The 24,863-nt window shown below is 37.4% G+C and overlaps 1 protein-coding gene across 1 annotated transcript; it reads left to right on the forward strand.

Annotated features, from left to right (window-relative positions):
* The first annotated feature begins 2,110 nt into the window (after positions 1-2,110).
* On the forward strand, positions 2,111-13,482 carry LOC111178217 (uncharacterized). The gene is given in 9 exon segments (XM_089904920.1): positions 2,111-2,203; positions 2,782-2,924; positions 3,641-3,882; positions 3,885-4,842; positions 8,366-8,540; positions 9,609-9,795; positions 10,421-10,489; positions 11,835-11,929; positions 13,306-13,482. Coding segments are annotated over 9 exon segments (2,139 nt in total).
* Positions 13,483-24,863: the final 11,381 nt, after the last annotated feature.

Below are 24,863 nucleotides of genomic sequence, written 5' to 3' on the forward strand. Positions count from 1 at the left end.
GTGTTTCTATATACAAACAAGGAACATTTCAAAAGGGAAATTAAGAAAATGAATGCAGGTGACATCAGCAAGATGGAGGGCTAAGAGGCTCCAATGCTTGTACTTCCCCCTCAAAAAAATACAACAGGAACGGTAAATAAATAATCACAGACCAAAGAAAACTGCTCAAGGAAAGCTCTGGACAAGAAAAAAATGCAGCAAGAAAAACGCAGAACTCAAAAATCGAGGATGGTTGTGTAGAAAATTACAGGAAGTATTTTGCCTGCACCACCCCATCTGCCAGTTGGGAGCAGCTCAGTACCAGAGGGAATCCCTTCCAAGGAATTTCACCACACAGAGAGAAGGAAAACAGAACCCCAGCAAGCCTCACCATTGTGGACATTTGCAGCCTTTGTTACAGAGATCTCCTGCAGTCTTTTTTTTTAAGGGACTTTTTAGAAAATTTAATTTTGTTGATGGAACATTGGTTTATAACATTACATAAATTTCATGTGTACAACATTATATTTCTTCTTCTGCATACACTATACTGTGATCACCACCAAAAATTTACATCAGCATACAGTTGATCCCATTCACCCATTTCGTCCTCCCCTCCACCCCTTCCCATCAGGTACCAGCACTCTCACCTCTGTATCTATGTGCTTGCTTTTGTTTGGTTTGTTTTGTTCATTTATTTTGGTATTTTGTTTTTTATATTCCACATATGAGTGAAATCATATGGTATTTGTCTTTCTTCATCTGGCTTATTTCACTTAGCATAATACTCTCAAGGTCGAACACGTTATTGCAAACGGCAAGATTTTATAATTTTTATGGCTGAGTAGTATATAATATATATATATATATATATATATGAGATATGATATACATATCATATCTTCTTTATTAATTCATCCATTGATGGACTCAGGTTGGCTATTGTAAATAATGCTGTGATGAACATAAGTGTGCATATACCTTTTTGAATTAGTGTTTTCATATTCTTTGGATAAATATCCAAAAATTCTGCCACAGTCTTTACTGATCCCAACTGATGGAGTGGCTTACAGTGCACCCTCTGCATCTACTCCCAGAGGCAGGAACTGTTGCTGAGGTGAGTCTTGACCTCAGGGACCCCAGTTGCTGCTGTGCCCTGCTCTCAGGGGTCTCTTACCACAGCACCTCACTATATATGAGACTGAAACTCCCACTGCTCATTGCCCACCTTTAGCCCCAGGTCACAGCTTTGTCCCATCACTCTCTGGGTGGCTTTGACTGCCCTGACTTCTGGCCCCAGGATCCCAAGTCATGATTTGGCTGCCATTATTTGAGTTATGCTGCAGCCACACTGAGCCCCACCAGCTGGGCTCCAGGTTACAGCTTTAAATGACAGTGCAAAGGGTGCTGCCACCACCCTGAGCACTGCCCCCAAGTCCTAAGTCATGCTTGATCACCATTTTAAGGACTTTGCTACCACTGCCCTGAGCCCCACTCACCAAGTTCTGGGTAACAGTTTGAATCATCAATGCCACAGGTGCTGCTACTGCTGCTTGAGCCTCATCCCCTAGGTCCCAAGTCATGCTTTGACTGCCACTATTGGGGCCATCCTGCTGCCACCCTGAGTTCCATCCACAGGATTCCATGTCACAGCTATGGGATGGAATGCCAGGGATGCCGGGAATGCTGCCACTAGCCTGAGCCTCATCCCTTTGCAGATTAAGACTCTAACATGTCAATGCTGTCACTGGGCTGTTGTTGCCCGAGCTCCATCCTTATCCCTAATCAAGACTCTGAACCCTCATTTTCAGTGACATTACTGCTGACCTGAGTCATGTCCCCAGGTCCCAGGCCACATCTCTGACCCGTGATTGCTGAGACAGTGCTGTCACTGTCCTGAGCTGTCCCCCAGGTTTCAGGTCCTACCCCTGACCAGTCACTATTGGAACTGCCAAGTCCAAGGTCACAGCTCTGAACCGTCATGGCCAGGGCCATGATGCCTCTGTTTTGAGCCCAGTTCCCCAGGTTCTGACACACAGATTTAACAGGCTGCAATCAGAGATGTGCTGCAGCTATCCTGTGACTGTTCCCTGTGGTCAGAGCTGAAACTTTGACCCACTGTCACCAGGCTATGCTAGTACTGCACCCTACCCACCATTACGCCTTGTCATCCCAGGGCCTATGTCACTGTTGTACCTACCCCTTGCCTGCCAGAGTCACAGTGGTGAGACCCATGTAATAGTTCTATGGGATATTTGCACGTGTCCTCATGTTGGACATCAATGTCATAGCCACAGCAAGTGCACCTGTGCCCCAGAAACCAGGCACTGTGATAGTTTCACATGCACCTGACTCTAGGACTCCAGCTCCAATACTGCTCTGAGTGCCCTGAGTGCCAGCACACCAGATCAGGCACTAAGAAGGGTTCCCTTGGTTAGAACTTCCTTCCATAAAAAAAAGAAAGGAAAACAGGAACACCTCAGTAGCTCTCATATGCAAATATCCCAATAGCCTTACCTGCCACTGCCACGTGCAGATTTTCTGCAGTCTAGACGACAGAAGACCCCACAGTCTGGTCAATATCAATCTCAGCTGATGGAGTGTCATGGAGACTACACTATTGTGCCTTCTCAGGAGCCAATCATGCTGCATCTAATGCAGCCAATGACTTTTACAGCCACCTCCAGGTGAAAGATTTTCCTCCACTGAAGCCACTGGTTTAAGAGCACAGAATATAAATGTAAAACTTAGCAGGAAAAATGTTGATTTTTATGGATTCTAATATTCTGTTTTCCATCTTAGGTTGTAGAAGAAAATGGGATTCGAAAAATTAGCATTGTGCCTCAGACAATTGACTACCACATGACCATGTCTGCTCTTCTACAACAAGTATCACACTTCATTGCACCAACTTCTCCTTTGTATCCACAAGCCCCTCAACTGATGTATCCCTCAGCTCAAGGGGAATTTCCACCACCTTACATCCAAGAGCCTGTGTCACAGCAGCTGCCACCACCATTGCTGCCACCACCACTACCACCACTGCCACCAAGAGCAACAACATTTATATACCATGAGCAGCATCGTAGTATATAACTTTCTTAAACAGGAGATATTTTGAGTTTAAAATTAACAGCTTTGGGCAATTATTAAAATTAAAAAAGTAGAAGATAGTAACATTTCCATGAATGATTGCATTTCATGCATATATATTAGGATGGATGATAATATGTACTGGTTTGTGTCTTAGGCAAAATGCCCATAAACAGAATTTTCTATAACCTTTTTGTACTTTGATATAGCATGTGATTTATGATATTTATTTTACTGACTGGGTCTATAAAATCATATTGAAAAATCATAAACAATGTTTTCATTATTAATGCCGTACAGTGGGAATATAAAAGACACAGTCATCTTAGGACCTTAAAATTTGGAAGTGGAGTTACTCCCAAGGAAAACACTGTCTCTATTTGTTCATGTTTTTCTTTCTGTATATTTCAATACATAATACATACACACACACATACACCTCATATCTGTATTAAAGCAAAGTAGAAAAATTTTTTGAAGTAAAGCATGGTTTATCAGTGCTTTTTGGTGGTTTGAAACAAAGATTTAAAAGATTTTGAGATATGTAATTATTATAATTATTAAACAGCATTCCATTATCTCTTTTAGAAACCCATTCCCATGGAAGAGCAAATTATAACCATCTTGATGAAAGGGCTGCTAAAACGGGAGAATGTATGAAGAAAAAAATGAAAGAGCGCCAAACTGGTGGACACAAGGATGGCTGTATGATTACCGACACCTCATTGATTTTGAACAAAGTTAATGATTTTTCCAGTATTCCTGGTACTCCAAGCACTTACAGTGTAGACTATGCTCCAAGCACCTACACTTGACAGTACTCCAAGCACCTACACTTGACAGTACTTCAAGCACCTACACTGTGGACAACACTTCCAGCATTTACACTGTAGACAATGCTCCAAGTACCTACACTGTTGACAATACTCTGGGCACCTACACTGTGGACAATGTTCCATGCACCTACACTGCTGAAAATACTTTGAGCACCTACACTGTGAACAATGTTCTGAACATTTACACTGCTGACAATACTCCTAGTACTCACACTACTGACCACCCTCCAAGCACTTATATCATTGACAATACTCCCTACAATTCTTCCACTGACCATGCTCCTAATGCTTCCACCACAAACACTGCTCTGCACCCTTCCACCACTGATAATGGTGTTCAGAGCCCTTCCAGCACTAATTATGCCTCTGAGACTTCCACCTCTGACAGTACTCCCACACCATCACCTATTGACAGTACTCCAAGCTCTTCCATTTCTGACAATGTTCCCAACACTCCCATCTCTGAAAGTGCTCCCAGTACTTCTGCCACTGATGGTGCTCTCAATACAGCCAGTGCTGCCAGCACTTCCAATGCTGCTAGTGATTATGTTGAAACTAGTCATGGAAACAAATGGAGTGATACGGAAAGCAGAGACATCAAACAGAAACCAGGTGGAAAACGAAGCAAGAGCCCATCATCAAATACTGCAGAAAAAGGTAAGGTGAGGAATTTGGTTGTGTCGACAATGAACAGACATCTTTTTTTTTTTTGCGGTACGCAGGCCTCTCACTGCTGTGGCCTCTTCCGTTGTGGAGCACAGGCTCCGGACGCACAGGCTCAGCGGCCATGGCTCATGGGCCCAGCCGCTCTGCGGCATGTGGGATCCTCCCGGACCGGGGCACGAACCCGTGTCCCCTGCATCGGCAGGCAGACTCTCAACCACTGTGCCTCCAGGGAAGCCCCGAACAGACATCTTAATGTTTACGAATCTCGGTACATTTTAAATATCTAAGTGCCATTTTCTGCTTCCATTTCCTCTTGTCTTCTTTGTACCCTTACCTCTAAATTCTTAACAAAACCACAAATTAAGCTGTCTTTTTAAATTATGGAGAAATGACCATCCTCATGCAAAATGTGTCAGGTATCTTACGTACACACCACATAATTTTTTCTAGTTGTCTGCCAGTAAAACATTGCAAATTACTCTACCATCCTAACAAGTTCACATGATTTTATTTAAATTGAGGACTTTGGTTCATCTTTTGTTAGAGCTTATTTAATAGTATACACTTTAGACTCCTCTCTTCTTTTAAAACTTTTAATGTAGGGCTTCATGGTAGAGTACACCTACGTACTTAGGACCATTTGCTCAGGAAGATGTAGCTGTGTGAACAAATAAATTGCATGATGCATGGTGTTTTTGAGGCTTTTCATATCAACACAATTTAAAATAAGCTAGCTAAAGACAAATCTGTATTATTACAGTGTGAAGAAGTTGCAGTGGTAAAATAAAATTTCACTTCTTATAGGTATATTAATTTGGCATGCAAATGAAGAATTTTGAACTATTAATATCACATTTTTGTATTTTTATAAAATGTGTTAAAGTTATCTAAACTTCAAGGAGAATTGTGCTTCTTTACAGTTGAATGTATAAGATTAAGATTATTACTTAGCTTTTAAATGTGTGTGAGGTCTGTTATAAACAAAGGTTTATATTCACAGCGATGAAGTTACATTTACTCTACTATCTACAACCATCCGTGGCCTATTTTGTCAGGTAAGAACTCCATCTTACACAACCTCCCCCATCCTGTAGCCAGGCAGACTCCCGAGTCTGTATCAGTTCACTACCTATATGATTCCTATAGTCAGCCTTGCTACTTGCCAGCAGAGTGGTCTTTCATTCAAGCTTCAAAACAACTCCCTACAAATCCAGCATTAGTTCACCTTCTTTCATTTAAAACAGGTAAAAGGGTGATTTGGGAGCCATTATTTGCAAGCATACAGCTTCATTCAGCTGGAAAAATTTTTATAATTAGCTCCTAAGAAATGTATCTGGTGGCTGTATCAATGTACATGCCCACCAACAGTGAAAGAGGGTTCCCTTTTCTCCACACCCTCTCCAGCATTTGTTGTTTGTAGATTTTTTGATGATGGCCATTCTGACCAGTGTGAGGCGACACCTCATTGTAAGTTCGATTTGTGTTTCTCTAATAATTAGTGATGTTGAGCATCTTTTCATGTGTCTCTTGGCCATCTTTATGTCTTCTTTGGTGAAATGTCTGTTTAGGTCTTCTGCCCATTTTTTGATTGGGTTGTTTGTTTTTTTTTTGATATTGAGCTGCATGAGTTGTTTATATATTTAGGAGATTAATCCTTTGTCAGTTGCTTCATTTACAAATATTTTCTCCCATTCTGAGGGCTGTCTTTTCATATTGTTTATGGTTTCCTTTGCTGTGCAAAAGCTTTTAAATTTCATTAGGTCCTATTTGTTTATTTTTGTATTTATTTTCATTACTCTAGGAGATGAGTCAAAAAAGATCTTGCTGTGGTTTATGTCAAAGAGTGTTTTTCAAAGAGTGTTTTTTCCTATGTTTTCCTCTAAGAGTTTTATAGTGTCCAGTGATACAACCACTATGGAGAACAGTATGGAAGTTCCTTAAAAAACTAAAAATAGAACTACCATATGACCCAGCAATCCCACTACTGGGCATATACCCTGAGAAGACCATAATTCAAAAGGACACGTACCCCAATGTTCATTGCAGCACTATTTACAATAGAGAGGACATGGATATTTACAATAGCCAGGACATGGAAACAACTAAATGTCCAATGACAGATGAATGGATAAAGAAGATGTGGTACATATATACAATGGAATATTATTCATCCATAAAAAGGAACGAAATTGGGTCATTTGTAGAGATGTGGATGGACCTAGAGTTTGTCATACGGAGTGAAGTAAGCCAGAAAGAGAAAAGCAAATATTGTATATTAACAATATATGGAACTTATATATGCGGAATCTAGAAAAATGGTACAGATGAACTTATTTGCAGGGCAGGAATAGAGATATAGATGTAGAGAACGGACATGTGGACACAGGGTGGGGAAGGGGAGGGTGGGAAGAACTGAGAGATTAGGATTGACATATAAACACTCTCATGCGGAAAATAGGTAGCTACTGGGAACATGCTATAGAGCACAGGAAGCTCAGCTCAGTGCTCTGTGATGACCCAGATGGATGGGATGGGGGGTGAGGGGTGGGAGGGAGGTCCAGGAGGGAGGGTACATATAGCTGATTCACTTCACTGTACAGCAGAAACTAACACAACATTGTAAAGCAATTATACTGCAATTAAAAAAAAAGAAATGTATCTAGAAACTCAAGAATGCAATTTACTACAAATGTTAGGATACATATTTGAAAGCTTACAGCAATTGTTATTACAGTTTTAGAATTACAATTATAAGAGGCTCAGCACACAGAACTGTGTCTGAAGTGGTTAGCTTCACAACTCCAGGCTGCAAACCAGACCCTCCACTTACATCCAAACTGATTAACCGATCCAAGAGCAGCCTGAATTTACAGTGGAAAGTAAGGATTTTTATTGCCAAAAGCACCTCAAAATGTCTTTTAATTTTAAAACATTCTTTCTACTTTGTCTTGAATTTTAAATATGAAATTTTGCATGTCTCATTTGACTTATTTCCCTAGCACTTTTCCTTCTCCATAATCATCTTTCTCTTCTTTCTGTCTATATCAAGCACCAAGTAAACTAAGAAATGTCAATCAGAATTTCAATAATTAATGAAAATTGAAATGTCAATTTCTACAACCTAAATTTGTTTATAATTGTGGTTACCGATAAGTCTACCTCTCAATTTACTTAAGTACTAACTTTCTTCATTGCATAAAATTTGGGAAACACAACAAAACATAAAATTTGGCATGTCCTATAGACTGTAAAAAGTGCATTTTAACTTTAAAATCTGGATTGCTTCAAAAATAAATTGTAAGCAGATTAATTACATATATTATATAAATACTTATATGAGTATATATGTGTATATATATGTGTATATATATACGGTGTAAAAACAGCTCATCATAATTTTATCTTTCTGATATCTTTAGCGTTCCAATGATAATGGTTCCAAAATAAATAGCTTCCTTTTGGAATGGGATGAGGTAAGCAGTTTTATTTTTTAAAAGCACTAATTTGTAAATGATTATTAATATTATGGATTTTTGTTATTTGTAGCATTTTATAATATTCTAATATTTTGTGTATATTATTAAGGGCAAAGGTGAAGACTTCAAAAGTTGCTATATAGGTACCATGAAACAGCACAAGATCCTTAAACTGAATGCTTCTACAAAATATTCATTCAGATTAGCTGCCAAAAATAACTTTGGCTTGAGGTACATTGATTTACTGCAATATTTTAAAGTCTATACTTCAATAAGAACCTGAAACTAATTTTCCCATCTTCATTTACTTTTCAGTGATTTCAGTGAAATAGCAGTCTTCCATACATCAGGAACTATGCCTCCAACACCTTCACCCCCTAAGCTGAAAGAAGCAGGAATCTGTAATTTGTCACTAGAATGGTGTACCCCAACTACCACAAACCCAAATGACAGTCTTACTTATGTACTAGAAATGGAGGAAGCAGGATCTGTAAGTTTTCCTTTCATATGCTTTAGTCTTCAACTTCAGTCTTGGGTATATTTTATATGCATTTTACACTGAAAAAAAATTAAAATTTTATTAATTTAATTAACTTATTTTGAATCAAACTTCATGATTCCTGAGTCTCAGTGTTCTGGATGGGACCAATGTAGAGCCAAGGTTAGGCAGGCCTGTACAGGGAAATCTGAAGGTACGCAAGTCCCTACAAATTTGTTAGAAGCAGCAACAGCCACAACAGCAGAACAGAGACTCAGAGAAGTGTGTTAGTTCTTCAACTTTGGGCCTATCCTGGACAAACTTGCATGGTCACACAGATCTCCTACATACTTCTACCAGAGCAAGCCATTTCCTCATCTCCCTGGATTCCTGATGTGGGTGGTGAGCAAACTGTTTCATTCTATTCTGAACTTTCAAGTCTATACTGAATAGACTAGTCAACTTAAAAAGCAGCTGTAAATTTTATGTTATGTATATTTTACCACATTTTAAATAAAACAACATTTTAAATAAAACAACAAAATACCACATTTTAAATAAAACAACTACTTATACAAAACAACTGTTTTGTATAAGTAATACATTAAGTGCTTTCATATACATTATCTCATTACATCCTGAAAGAAGGAGCCCTTTAAAGTAGAAATTATCTCCACGTTTTTATATAGACAAACTGAAATTCAGAGAAATTAAGGGGTTTTCTAAGGACCACCCGATGGAAAATAAATTAAAGCTGAAACTTGAACCAGGCCTGCCTTATTCCTAAATTCATTGTCTTTCATTTCCAGGGGTTGGGTTTTAAACCTAAATACAATGAAGAAGACCTTTCATGCACTATAAGAAACCTTCAGAGAAGTACTACATACAAGTTCAGGGTATGTGGCTATAATTTATAAACTTGTATCATATTTTTAATATAAAAGTATACACTTTGCTAAAGATAAAAATGAGTGTCTTTTGGGGTTGAAATTAAAACTATTTTGTATTTAGTTCTCAGAAATTTTCAGTCAAATAACTTGCTTTACAGTGTTATTTGCAAACTGCACATTTTCAAATCAGGCATTTATTCCCAGTGGTCAACCAAAGTATTCTCTTTTACTCAAGCAGATCTTTGCCTACAATATGGAAGGAAAGAGCAACCCCAGTGGAGAAGTAAAATATACTACCTGTCCAGATAAGCCTGGATCCCCTAAAAAACCATATATGAAGGGAAAGATCCATGCACACAGAGTAAAAATTGGATGGGGTAAGTAATGCTTTTGTATTTAAAATTTACTCTCTCTGTCTAAATATAAACTATTGAGAAGGAATCTCCCTCTAATTGCCCTCAGCTTTATAAAATATTCTCTTAATCATTTGTATATGAAATATTTCACCATATAAATGTTTCATTGTAAACTATATTGTTTCTTCTAGTTCTCTATTGCTATGTCATTAACTCACACATGAACAAATTACTGAACTTTATATGAGCCTTTAAAATTATGGTTATTATAAGTATGACTATCTAATATAGAGGCCACACTTAGGACACATCAGTGATACATATCAACTTGACAAGAAATTATATTTATACAAATTAATTTGCCTTTAAACTGGCAAAATCAACTTTAAGGTACATGCAATTAGTATTTTGTTCTCCTCCAAAGAACTTTAAAATATTACTTAAATGCTTCATGTCCAATATTCTAATAATGCAATTTGATTATGTTTTTATGATCTGTATTAATATCTGAATATTAACATCTTGTTAAGTTTCATGTTTGCATTTTTTACCTCCATGAAAAAAATTTTAATTTATGAGATAACATTGCAGTGAAAGACTTTTAAGTTTACTCAAGAATAATTTTAATTTTATTCCTCTTTTTCAGAACCACCCAAAGATAATGGTGGGACATACATGTTAAGTTACAGTTTAGAAGTTAGTGAAAACTTGGATGGTAAGGCATCATGATTTTTAAGTTTTTATTTTGAAATAATTTTAAACTTACCTAGAAGTTGCAAAAATAGTATAGAGAATTCCCATGTATAACCTTCACTCCGCATCTCCTAATATTAATATCTTACATAACCATAGTGCAGTTATCAAAACCAGGAAATTGCCACTGGTACAATACTATTAACTAAACCCCAGAACTTACTTGGATTTCTCCAGCTTTTGGTAACAAATCATGTTTACTAACTGATCTTATGATTTTATGGTTAATTCTACAGGGAATATAATTATTTAACTATTGTTAATAGGTAATTGGACCACAGTTAATTTCCAAAATGGTATATACATGAGATAAGATTTATATACATGAGATAAGATTTATAAGCTACCTATAAATAAATTGCATAAATTTGCTTCTATCCCTTCAATGAATTTCTGGAACATAATCTACAGTGGAACTACAAGGAATTTCTATATGATCACCTGCAACCTGGTACTACATATAAACAGAGAGTCTTTTGCACTTCGCCTATAGGCCATAGACAGGTGAGAAAAGAGAGAAGGAAAAGTTTTTAAATTGAGGATTGAAATGAACTGTGTAATATTACTAAATGTTCTATAAAACCGAACTTGAATTCAGTATAGTCATAAGGTATTTTGTATTTCTCTTAGCCTTCAGATATATTGACTGTTCAAACACCTACTCTTTCTCCTGCATCTTGCCATCCTCCACCCTTGAATGGTAAAGTGCAGTCCAAAGAACCGAACATCCAATGTGGTGAGGCTTCTTGTGTGATTTGAATGACTGCACCTAAATTTCCTGTTTTGTAACTTCTGATTTTTATATATTAAATATTATTAAAGCAGAATAAATGGTTTTCTTTTATTACAAAATCAAATAGTGTTTAGAAAATTATTTCTTGGTAATTAAACTCACAAAATTTTTAAATGTCTGGAAATTAAATTAAAAATTAACTGACACAGGGGCTTCCCTGGTGGCGCAGTGGTTGAGAGTCCGCCTGCCGATGCAGGGGACGAGGGTTCATGCCCCAGTCTGGGAAGATCCCACATGCCGCGGAGCGGCTGGGCCCGTGAGCCATGACTGCTGAGCCTGTGCGTCCGGAGCCTGTGCTCTGCAACGGGAGAGGCCACAACAGTGAGAGGCCCACGTACCAAAAAAAAAAGAAAAATTAACTGACACAAAGTAGTATAATTTGAGTTTTTTGTTTCTTTAACATAAAGTAACTGTTATATGTTTTAACATATCTTCTTAAATTATATGGTATTTTTAAGTACCATCCTTAAAATCATTTGCAATTATTTTAAGTTTATTTTGTATATTTTTATAGACAATCCTCCTGCAAATGGAAACTCTGAAGCACTTGCAAATGTCAAAAAGGCAAACGGTAACCAAGATGATGCACAAGGGCACTCTGGCTCCAAAGTGAGATGCACAGTGAGTAAATTAATTCCTGAAGAATCCACAGTTTCTGGTTAAAATCAGGAAAATAACTCTGGGAAAGTTAAATTGTTCAGTTGACCATTTGTAGTTCATTTCACTTTGGATGAATATATGCTTCTACTTCCTGTCAAGGTAGGGAGTGACCATGCCTGCACAATCATTTGTGTGTTTGCTTCCTTGTTTGCTTGTGTTTATTTGTAGTTTGGATCTCATTCAATGACGTGTGAAACTGCTCCAGTCCCAAGCCCTCCTTCTCAATGTGGTACACCTGTGCTAACCTGCAAGGGTCCAACCTGTGTTGTTTTTAGTTGGGAAGTATGTTATCAGTTTATTAATTTTGGTGATATAAAAGCACAGTAATTGGTTTAGAAATGGTTTTGAAAGTTTAGAACTCCCTAAGGAGTCAGAGTCTAGATTAGGGTTCCATAAATCTTGGACCATGGTTTTAGAATACACCTAAGACCTGTTACTAGTGCAATTAAGATGGCTAAGGCTATGGTAAACCTGCTTTCCAGATCTTGTAATTTTGGAGGATAATAAATTTAGAAAACCAAAGAGACAATCAATATGCAACTAATTGAATTTTTAAAACTAAAACAAGAGATAATAAAATTAAATCAATTTATAGAATTAGTATTTTTTTAAAGCTTCATTGGGAAATCTCTGGTAGTATGTTTGCATATAAATACAGTATGACACATAAGAAATGTGACTATGAGGTAATGAAAAATTTTTTAAATTTACATCCATTTGAATATATTCCCATTCAAAATAATCAAGCTCAAAAAGAATTGGCCTAGTTATTAAGCCACCTAAGTATCTTTGAATTTTTCATCCTTTTTTCCCAGATTCTAGCAGAGGGTTTTTAGCATTAACAGAAAACCTTTAGTCTGATAATAATAATAAGTGATTACCTATAATGGAAGAGAATGTAAAAAAAGAATATATATATTATATATATATATATATACATATATATATAAAACTGAATCACTTCACACCTGAAAGTAATACAACATTGTAAATCAACTATATTTCAGTAAAAATTTAAAAAATAATAATAAGTGATTGATCTGATTACACCACTGTACAAAAGCCAGAGAGTACTAGAGTTTATGTTTGATCCCACTAGTATGTGGGATTAGCCAATCCTTTCTCTTAATTTTATTTGAGCCTTTTAATGTTAATTATAGTGTTCAGCCTTATGTTTAATTATTTCTACACTTGTCTATATCTCATTACATTTAATAGATTATAAGCTTTGACACTGAAAGGATCATACTGTAACTTTCCACAGTATTGAGTATAGTGACTACTTATAGAAAGAACTCAACTTTTATGTTTGTTGCATTTTTCAGATTCCCGTATGTAATGGTGCTGAAATCACTGATTACAGACTAGAGTGGGGACAAATTGAAGATTCGATGCACTTGATTTACACTGGCCCTTGCCTGAGCTCTGAAGTTAAAGGTCTCATTCCTGCAACTATGTATTTTTGCAGAGTTCCGGTAATCCTAACAGTTCTTTCAATGTAAACAAGATGTCAGCTATTAATTAATCTATGCTATCCACATTCATAGTATACCATTTCCAATGTAGAGACTGGAAGAGAGTCACAGACTTCCAAATATTAAATATTCCTCATATTCAACAACAATATTCTGAGCTCCTTCACCTGGCTTTTAAAGCCCCACATAATCTTGCACCTACTTTCTATTCCAACTTGATCTGCCATTATTTTCTCTACAGTTCTCTGTTTCCCAAATTTCCCTGAACCTAACAATCACTTGAAATGCTTGTATAAAACACTGAATTCCACACCTCCACTCAGACCTATTGAATCAAATTTTCTAATCCAGAGACTTGCTAATCTGTATATTTTAAAAGCACCCAAAGTGATAATTATCATTAATTAGGAAAAAGTGCATAAACTATTTCAAACAAACAAGTCTACTCTACCGCCACACCAAGTATGCTTTGTACATTCGTTCATACTGGTTGTCTGCCAATCTTCTCCTATAAAACCAAGCTTCTGCATGAATGCTTCCCTGAAAACCTTAGGTGGAAGTGATCCCTTCATCTTCTACAAGAATTATAAAACTTTAAGGTATGAGGGGACAGCCTACATTTAGAATAACCTGATATGTTGTCTCTATAAAGTTAAGCCATCAAATCCTAGAAGCCCTAATACTGGGCACCTGAGCTGCATCTCCCAGATTACCTTTCATAACTGGAAGGTGCTTTTTAAAAAAATAATCCTTTAGGGCTTCCCTGGTGGTGCAGTGGTTGAGAGTCCGCCTGCCGATGCAGGGCACACAGGTTCGTGCCCTGGTCTAGGAAGATCCCACATGCCACAGAGCTGCTGGGCCCGTGAGCCATGGCTGCTGATCCTGCACGTACGGAGCCTGTGCTCCGCAGTGGGAGAAGCCACAGCAGTGAGAGGCCCATGTACCACAAAAATAAAATAATAATAATAATAATCCTTTGTCATATTTTTGGGTGCCTCTATTTTTTGGATTGGAAAAATGCTCTCACAGTATATATTTATTAGACAGCCACTGCAATAGTTCAAAGGATAGAAGAGTTTGTGAATATTGAGGCTGCTGCAATGGGAATGCTGAAACATTAATGAATTTGAAAGATATTAGAGAGGTAAAAATCAATGGAATAGCTTCTGGCCAAGACAGAGTATCCCCATACCTCCCAGGTCCTCCCTCTTACAACTAAAAAGTCCTGAGCATAACACAACAAGAAAGCATAGGAAGACTCTGAATGGTGGAAAGAAAGAAAAATTGAAAGAAAAAAAATCCTGGGGAACTCACAACTTGAGGAACATCACAGTGGTGAGCCCCTGGGCTCCCTTATTGTCTCCCATATATCCCAAAAAGGGTGTGAGAGAAGCCTCCAACTCAAAATTTCCATTAGGGACAGACAGTAAAAAAAAACTCCAAGAAAAGCCTGTTTCCCCCACCCCCAGGAAAATGATTGGCAAAATGGTAGCCTAACAATAGAAAATGTTTTAGTCAATACTCACCTTACTCCAGCCAAACATCAACAGTAAAACCACACACACCCCTGTCCTTCCCCACCCCTGAAATTTCAACAGTCCGAATGTGAAGCTGACCATCCAATTCACCACATAACCAGGCAACATGCTCCAATTTCCCTAGCCAGAGGTATCAGTTTTCGCAGGGCTAAGCAGGGAATTAATCTTCCATCTCTGCTCCCATTCCTCTGCAAACTGGTGTCAGTATGGCCAAGCAGGGAGCTTACAGCCTTCCATACCTCTCTGATAGAAGCAGGCAGCAGCACTCTAATTCCCCTGTAAGGGTAGTGTTGGCAAGCTCAAACTCCACGCCCCACCCAGCAGCAACAGACTGAACAAAATGGTATGATTCAGGCTAGTTAGCACTCTACTTTCCTTCTGCTCCTGTGTCAGTGAGGCCCAGTAAGTAGCTGAACTTACATGTCCACCAACCAGCACTGAGACTGAAAGATGATATGGGAAGAAGAGCTAGTCAGCACTCAGGTCCCCCCTTCACCTGCTGTCAGTAGGGTCCAGTGGAGAGCTCAGCCCCCACCTCTTCTCAGCTATCAAAGAGTCAGATCTAGGTGTTGAGAGGCTATGCTACTTGGTACCTCAGTCTCCCCACTCCCTTCCCTTGGTGTCATTAAGACCCAGCTGGGAACTGAGCTTACACTTCCACCCTGAAAGAATAGAGGTGTTAGTCAGTCCTGTATTTCCCCCCTCCATGGTATCAGCACAACCCAATGAGGAGCTGAGCTTATACCCACACTCAGAGACAGTGATGCAGTATAAACAGTTGCCCTGTTTTTGCTGGAAAGAAATCAAGGGTCATAGACAGGAACTGAACTTCCACCCTACCCAAACTTTGCACTATACCTCTAGAAGGATACTGCCTACTAAAAAATTATTAAATAAGATCCAGAGTCTCATAGTATAATATTCAAAATGTCCAGAATAAATAATCATTTGTCATAACAAGAACCAGGAAAATCACAACTTGAATGACAATAAACAATCAACAGACTCTGTGAGGTAAGTCGGAGGTTTGAATTATCTGACAAGGATTTAAGGAGCCATCAAAAACTATTCCAACAAGCAATTTTGAGTTTTCCTGAAACAAATGAAAAAATATTAAAAATCTCAGCAAAGAAATAGAAGTTATAGAAGAAAACCAAATGGAAATTATAGAACTCAACAATACAATAACCAAAATAAAAACCTGAACTGGATGGGCTTAATAGTAGAGTGGAGATGACAAAAGATAGAGTCAGTGAATTTGAGGACAAATTAATAAAATTTACCCACTCTGAACACCAGGAAGGATTTAGAAAAAAAAGAAAAAATGAACAGTTTCAGAGATATATGGGACAATAGCAAAATACCTAATGTTCATATCATTAAATCCCAGAAAGAGAAAAGAGAAAGAGTGGGAATGAAAAATTATCCAGAAAATAATAAAATCTTCCCAATTTGGGGGAAAACATAAACCAAAAGATTTAAAAAGCTGAGCACATCCAAAATAAGATAAACCTGAAGAAACGCACACCACCAAGTCACATCATAACTAAATTCTGGAAACAAAAGACAAAGAAAAATATCTTGAAAGTACCCAGAGAGAAATGGTACATTATTTATAGGTGAACATCAATTCAAATGACAAAAGATACCTCATCTGAAACCATGGAGGCCAGAAAAAAGTGGCACAACATTTTTCAAGTACTGATAGGCATTAACTGTCAACTGCAAACTATATCCAGCAAAAATATTCTTCAGGAATGAAAAGGAAATAAGAACATTCTCAGATGAAGGAAAACTAAGAATGTGTTCCCAGCAAAACTACTCTTAAAAAATAGCTACAGAAAGTACTCTAAATAAAAAGGAAATGATAACAGAAGAAGGTTTGGAACTTCAGGAAATAAATAACATTGGGGTCCTGGCTCAAGATGGTGACATATAAGGCTCACCTCCTCCCCCAGACACACCAAAACTATAGCTACACAAGGAGCAATCCCTTCTGAAAGAAGTCTAGAAACTAGTTGAGTGACTAATAAACACTGGGCAAATGAAAAAAAAATAAACCCACATCAAAATGGATAGGAAAAGCTGAGATACACTCTCAGCATGAACCTCGTATCCAGCACAGCAATACACAATTGGAGGGAATTTAGAATTCCCAGCTTCTCCCTGAGCAGTGAAGAGTTTTGACCCAACATGTCACACCCCAACTTTTAAGACTTCCAACTAATGGATGGGTCTCCAAAACACCTAGCTATGAAAGCCAATGGGACATGCATCCACAAGACCTACAAGACTATAGCAAACAAAGAAAGAGTTCTTAATGGACTTGTGAGGACTCACAGTGGCTACCCACTTAAGGCCAAACCCAGAGGCAACAGAGAGAAATGCCAGTCTCTCAGTCTTTCCCTGAAAGATGGCTATTTGCATATTTTTAACCTTATACACTGAGGGTCAGGCTACCAATTTAGCACACATATAAGGGCCAACTGCGATCACCCTGTGCCCCACTCCATGTCAGCACTTTCTCCCTGAAAGAACATTGTGCACACGTCTGGCATCCCAGCATTTGTGGCTATCACCCAGAGGATGCAACACTTAATTTCCTGGCTCTAGTGGCCAGTGAAGTTTGCCGTTGCAGGCTCTAGAGTAGCGTAAAAAAGAAAGAAATCCTTTCAACTGGCTATACTCCCAGGGATCGGCATAGATTCAAAAGTCAGAAATGCCCATCTCCCAGTCTATCCCTGAAAGAGGTCTATGTGCATATCTTAAAGGCTACAGCCTGAGGGTCCAGCTTCCAATCATCCCGAATCTAGGGGCTGACAGAGATCCTCCCCTTTAAGACACTGACACACCTTGGCACACCCTCAACTACTGAGAACCACTATGAATAAAGATGGTGGCTTGCACAATCACCAATATCGGAGAGAAAACCAAGAGTTAGGGTGAGGCCAAATGATGAATTTCATCTTCTACATGAGGCCACTCCTTCAAAACTGGGAGAGGGGGCTATTTATCTAATATACAGAAACCAGCACAGAGAGTCAAGGAAAACGAAGAAACAGAGGAACATTTTCCAAACAAAAGAACAAGATAGGGCTTCCCTGGTGGCGCAGCGATTGAGAGTCCGCCTGCCAATGCAGGGGACACGGGTTCATGCCCTGGTCCAGGAAGATCCCACATGCCGCAGAGCAGCTGGGCCCGTGAGCCATGGCTGCTGAGCCTGCACGTCCAGAACCTGTGCTCCACAACAGGAGAGGCCACAGCAGTGAGAGGCCCGCATACCACACACACACACAAAAAGAACAAGATAAAACTCCAGAAATAGCACTTAATAAAATGGAGATAAATTATTTACCTGATAAATAGTTCAAAATAATAGTCATAAAGATGCTCACCAAGGTCAGGAAAACAATGCATGAACAAAGTGAGAATTTCAACAAAGAGATACAAAGTTTAAAAGTACCAAGCAAGAAGAACTACAATACTGCGGCCTGTGGAACAAAAACCACATTCACAGAAAGATAGACAAGATGAAAAGGCAGAGGTCTATGTACCAGATGCAGGAACAAGATAAAACCCCAGAAAAACAACTAAATGAAGTGGAGATAGGCAATCTTCCAGAAAAAGAATTCACAATAATGATAGTAAAGATGATGCAGGACCTTGGAAAAAGAATGGAGGCAAAGATCAAGAAGATGCAAGAAATGTTTAACAAAGACCTAGAGGAATTAAAGAACAAACAAGCAGAGATGAACAATACAATAACTGAAATGAAAAATACACTAGAAGGAATCAATAGCAGAATAACTGAGGCAGAAGAACGGATAAGTGACCTAGAAGACAGAATGGTGGAGTTAACTGCTGCAGAACAGAATAAAGGAAAAAGAATGAAAAGAAATTAAGACACCCTAAGAGACCTCTGAGACAACATTAAATGCAGCAACGTTTGCATCATAGGGGTCCCAGAAGGAGAAGAGAGAGAGAAAGGACCAGAGAAAATATTTGAAGAGATTATGGTCAAAAACTTCCCTAACATGGGAAAAGAAACAGCCACCCAAGTCCAGGAAGTGCAGAGAGACCCATACAAGATAAACCCAAGGAGAAACATGCCGAGACACATAGTAATCAAATTGTCAAAAATTAAAGACAAAGAAAAATTATTGAAAGAAGCAAGAGAAAAATGACAAATAACATACAAGGGAACTCCCATAAGGTTAACAGCTGATTTCTCAGCAAAAACTCTACAAGCCAGATGGGAGTGGCATGATATACTTAAAGTGATGAAACGGAAAAACCTACAACCAAGAGTACTCTACCTGGCAAAGATCTCTCTCAGATTCGATAGAGAAATCAAAAGCTTTACAGACAAGCAAAACCTAAGAGAATTCAGCACCACCAAACCAGCTCCACAACAAATGCTAAAGGAACTTCTCTAAGTGGGAAACACAAGATAAGAAAGGGACCTACAAAAACTAACCCAAAACAATTAAGAAAATGGTCATAGGAATATACATATCGATAATTACCTTAAACGTGAATGGATTAAATGCTCCAACCAAAAGACACAGGCTTGATGAATGGATACAAAAACAAGACCCATATATATGCTGTCTACAAGAGACCCACTTCAGGCCTAGGGACACATACAGACTGAAAGTGAGGGGATGGAAAAAGATATTCCATGCAAACGGAAATCAAAAGAAAGCTGGAGTAGCAATACTCATACCAGATAAAATAGATTTTAAAATAAAGATTGTTACAAGAGACAAGGAAGGACACTACATAATGATTAAGGGATCAATCCAAGAAGAAGATATAACAATTATAAATATATATGTACCCAACATAGGAGCACCTCAATACATAAAGCAACTGCTAACAGCTATAAAAGAGGAAGTCAACAGTAACACAATAATATTGAGGGACTTTAACACCTCACTTATACCAATGGACAGATCATCCAAAATGAAAATAAATAAGAAAACAGAAGCTTTAAATTACAAAATAGACCACATAGATGTACTTGATACTTATAGGACATTCCATCCAAAAACAGCAGATTACACTTTCTTCTCAAGTGTTCACGGAACACTCTCCAGGATAGATCACATCTTGGGTCACAAATCAAGCCCCAGTAAATTTAAGAAAATTGAAATCATATCAAGCATCTTTTCTGACCACAGCACTATGAGATTAGAAATGAATTACCTGGGAAAAAAACATAAAAAACACGAACACATGGAGGTTAAACAATACATTACTAAATAACCAAGAGATCACTGAAGAAATCAAAGAGGAAATCAAAAAATACCAAAAGGCAAATGACAATGAAAACACGATGATCTAAAACCTATGGGATGCAGCAAAAGCAGTTCTAAAAGGGAAGTTTATAACTATGAAAGCCTACCTCAAGAAACAAGAAAAATCTCAAATAAACAGTCTAACTTTACACCTAAAGGAACTAGAGAAAGAAGAACAAACAAAACCCAAAGTTAGCAGAAGGAAAGATATCATAATGATCAGAGCAGAAATAAATGAATTAGAAACAAAGAAAACAATAGCAAAGATCAATAAAACTAAAAGCTGATTCTCTGAGAAGATAAACAAAATTGATAAACCATTAGCCAGACTCATCAAGAAAAAGAGGGAGAGGACTCAAATCAATAAAATTAGAAATGAAAAAGGAGAAGTTACAACAGACAGCACAGAAATACAAAGCATCCTACAAGACTACTACAAGCAACTCTATGCCAATAAAATAGACAACCTGGAAGAAATGGACAAATTCTTAGAAAGGTGTAACCTTCCAAGACTGAACCGGGAAGAAACAGAAAATATGAACAGACCAATAACAAGTAATGAAATTGAAACTGTGATTAAAAATCTTCCAACAAACAAAAGTCCAGGACCAGATGGCTTCACAGGTGGATTCCCTCAAACATTTAGAGAAGAGCTAACACCCATCCTTCTCAAACTCTTCCCAAAAACTGTGGAGGAAGGAACACTCCCAAACAAATTCTATGAGGCCACCATCACCTTGATACCAAAACCAGACAAAGATACTACAAAAAAAGAAAATTACAGACCAATTTCACTGATGGATATAAATTCAAAAATCCTCAACAAAATACGAGCAAACAACACATAAAAGGATCATACACCATGATCAAGTGGGATTTATCCCAGGGATGCAAGGATTCTTCAATATATGCAAATCAATCAATATGATAAACCATATTAACAAATTAAAAAATAAAAACCATATGATCATCACAAGAGATACAGAAAAAGCTTTTGACAAAATTCAACACCGATTTATGGTAAAAACTCTCCAGAAAGTTGACATAGAGGGAACCTACCTCAACATAATAAAGGCCATATGTGACAAAACCACAGCAAACATCATTCTCAATGGTGAAAAACTGAAAGCATTTCCTCTAAGATCAGGAACAAGACAAGGATGTCCACTCTCACCACTCTTATTCAACATAGTTTTGGAAGTCCTAGCCATGGCAATCAGAGAAGAAAAAGAAATAAAAGGAACAAAAGTCAGAAAAGAAGAAGTAAAGCTGTCACTGTTTGCAGATGACATGATACTATACATAGAGAATCCTAAAGATGCTACCAGAAAACTACTAGAGCTAATCAATGAATTTGGTAAAGTAACAGGATACAAAATTAATGCACAGAAGTCTCCTGCATTCCTATACACTAATAAAGAAAAATCTGAAAGAGAAATTAAGGAAACACTCCCATTTACCGTTGCAACAAAAAGCATAAAATACCTAGGAATAAATCTACCAAGGGAGACAAAAGACTGGTTTGCAGAAAACTATAAGACACTGATGAAAGAAATTAAAGATGATACCAACAGATGGAGAAATATACCATGTTCTTGCATTGGAAGAATCAATATTGTGAAAATTACTATACTACCCACAGTAATCTACAAATTTAATGCAATCCCTATCAAATTACCAATGGCATTTTTTACGAAACTAGAACAAAATTTCTTAAAATTTGGTTGGAGACACAAAAGACCCCGAATAGCCAAAGCAGTCTTGAGGGAAAAAAACGGAGCTGGAGAAATCAGAGTTCCTGACTTCAGACTATACTACAAAGCTACAGTAATCAAGACAATATGGTACTGGCACAAAAACAGAAACATAGATCAATGTAATGAGATAGAAAGCCCAGAGATAACCCCAGGCACCTATGGTCCATTAATCTATGACAAAGGAGGCAAGTATACACAATGGAGAAAAGGCAGTCTCTTCAATAAGTGGTGCTGGGAAACCTGGGCAGCTACATGTAAAAGAATGAAATTAGAACACTCCCTAACACCATAAACAAAAATAAACTCAAAATGGATTAGAGACCTAAATGTAAGACCAGACACTTTAAAACTCTTAGAGGAAAACAGAGGAAGAACACTCTTGGACATAAATCACAGCAAGATCTTTTTTGATCCACCTCCTAGAGTAAAGGAAATAAAAACAAAAATAAACAAATGGGACCTAATGAAACTTAAAAGCTTTTGCACAGCAAAGGAAACCATAAACAAGGCAAAAAGAGAACCCTCAAAATGGGGGGAAATATTTGCAAATTAAACAATAGACAAAGGATTAATCTCCAAAGTATATAAACAGCTCATGCAGCTCAGTATTAAAAAATAAACAACCCAATCCAAAAATGGGCAGAAGACCTAAATAGACATTTCTCCAAAGAAGACATACAGATGGCCAAGAAGCACATGAAAAGATGCTCCACATCACTAATTATTAGAGAAATGCAAATCAAAACTACAATGAGGTATCACCTCACACCAGTTAGAATGGGCATCATCAGAAAATCTGCAAACAACATATGCTGGAGCAGGTGGGGAGAAAAGGGAACCCTCTTGCACTGTTGGTGGGAATGTAAATTGATACAGCCACTATGGAGAACAGTATGGAGGTTCCTTACAAACTAAAACTAGAATTGCCATATGAACAAGAAATCCCACTACTGGGCATATACCCAGAGAAAACCATAATTCCAAAAGGTACATGCACTCCAATGTTCATTGCAGCACTATTTACAATAGCCAAGTTATGAGAGCAACCTAAATGCCCATCAACAGACGAATGGATAAAGAAGTTGTGGTACATATATACAATGGAATATTACTCAGCCATAAAAAGGAACAAAATAGGGTCATTTGTTGAGACGTGGATGGACCTAGAGACTGTCATACAGAGTGAAGTAAGTCAGAAAGAGATAAACAAATATCGTATATTAACGCATATATGTGGAACCTAGAAAAATGGTACAGATGAACCAGTTTTCAGGGCAGAAAGTGAAACACAGATATAGAGAACAAATGTATGGACACCAAGGAGGGAAGTGGCGGGGCAGTGGTGGTAGTGTTGTGATGAATTGGGCAATTGGGCTTGACATGTATACACTGATGTGTATAAAATTGATGACTAATAAGAACCTGCTGTATAAAAAAAATAAAATAAAATTCAAAAAAAATAAAAAAGAAAGAACACATGCTAATAGAAAAAATAATAGTACCAAGCAGAAATCACATAAGTGAAGAATATAACAACTGAACTGAAAAATTCAAAGAGGAGTTGAAAAATAGACAAGGTGAAATGTAAGGAGGGCTCAGCAAACTGTTGGTGGGAATGTAATTGGTACAACCACTATGGAGAACAGTATGGAGTTTCCTTAAAAAACTAAGTAGAGCTACCATATGATCCAGCAATCCCACTTCTAGGCATATATCCAGAGGAACCCATACTTTGAAAAGATACATGCTCCCCAATGTTCATTACAGCACTATTTGCAATAGCCAAGACATGGAAGCAACCTACATGTCCACCGACAGAGGAATGGATATAGATGTGGTACACATATACAATAGAATATTACTCAGCCATTAAAATGAATGAAATAGCGCCATTTGCAGCAACATGGATGGACCTAGAGATTATCATACTAAGTGAAGTAAGTCAGACAGAGAAAGACAAATATCATATGATAAAGAATGAATATATGTATATGTATAACTGAATCACTTTGTTGTACACATGAAACTAATGCTACATTGTAAATCAACTATATCCCAATAAAATTTTTTTAAAAGTTTTCCAGACAAACAAAGGCTGAAGGAGTTTATCATCATAAGATCAGCCCTACAATAAATGTTATATTTCTTTAAGCTGAATGAAATGACACTAATTAGTAACAGGAAAACATATGAAAGTATAAATCTCACTGTTAAAGGTAAATATATAGTTAAATTAAAGGTACTCTAATGTTGTAATGGTGGTGGGTAATTCACATATATCTAGTATAAAGGTTAAAAAACAAAAGTACTAAAAATAAGTATAATTACAATAATTTGTTATCAGATACACAAGATTAAAAGATGTAAATTGTGATAACAAAAACATAAAATAGGGGACAGATTAAAAATACATACCTTTAGTATGTGTAAAAACTTAAGTTGCTACCAGCCTAAAATATACTGTTATAAATATAAGAAGTTTTACATAAGCCTCAAGGTAATCACAAAGCAAAACTGTGTAATAGACATACAAAATATGAAGAGGAAAGAATCTAAGCATACCACTATAGAAAATTATCAAATCACAAAAAATAGAGCAAGAGAAGAAGAAAGGGACAATGGAACATAAAACAGCGAGAAAACAATTAAGAAAATTGCAATAGTAATTCCAAAGTTATCAATAATTACTTAATTTTAAATGCATTAAATTCTCCAGTCAAAAGGCATAAAGTGGCTGAAAGTGTAAAATAACAATAACCAACTATATGATGATGACAAGCGACACTTCAGCTTTAAGGACACATATAAAGTGA

Source organism: Delphinapterus leucas, chromosome X, assembly GCF_059928025.1.
Source record: "Delphinapterus leucas isolate spDelLeu-1000000601 "Yukka" chromosome X, BTC_Dleu_Yukka2, whole genome shotgun sequence".
Lineage (NCBI taxonomy): Eukaryota > Metazoa > Chordata > Mammalia > Artiodactyla > Monodontidae > Delphinapterus > Delphinapterus leucas.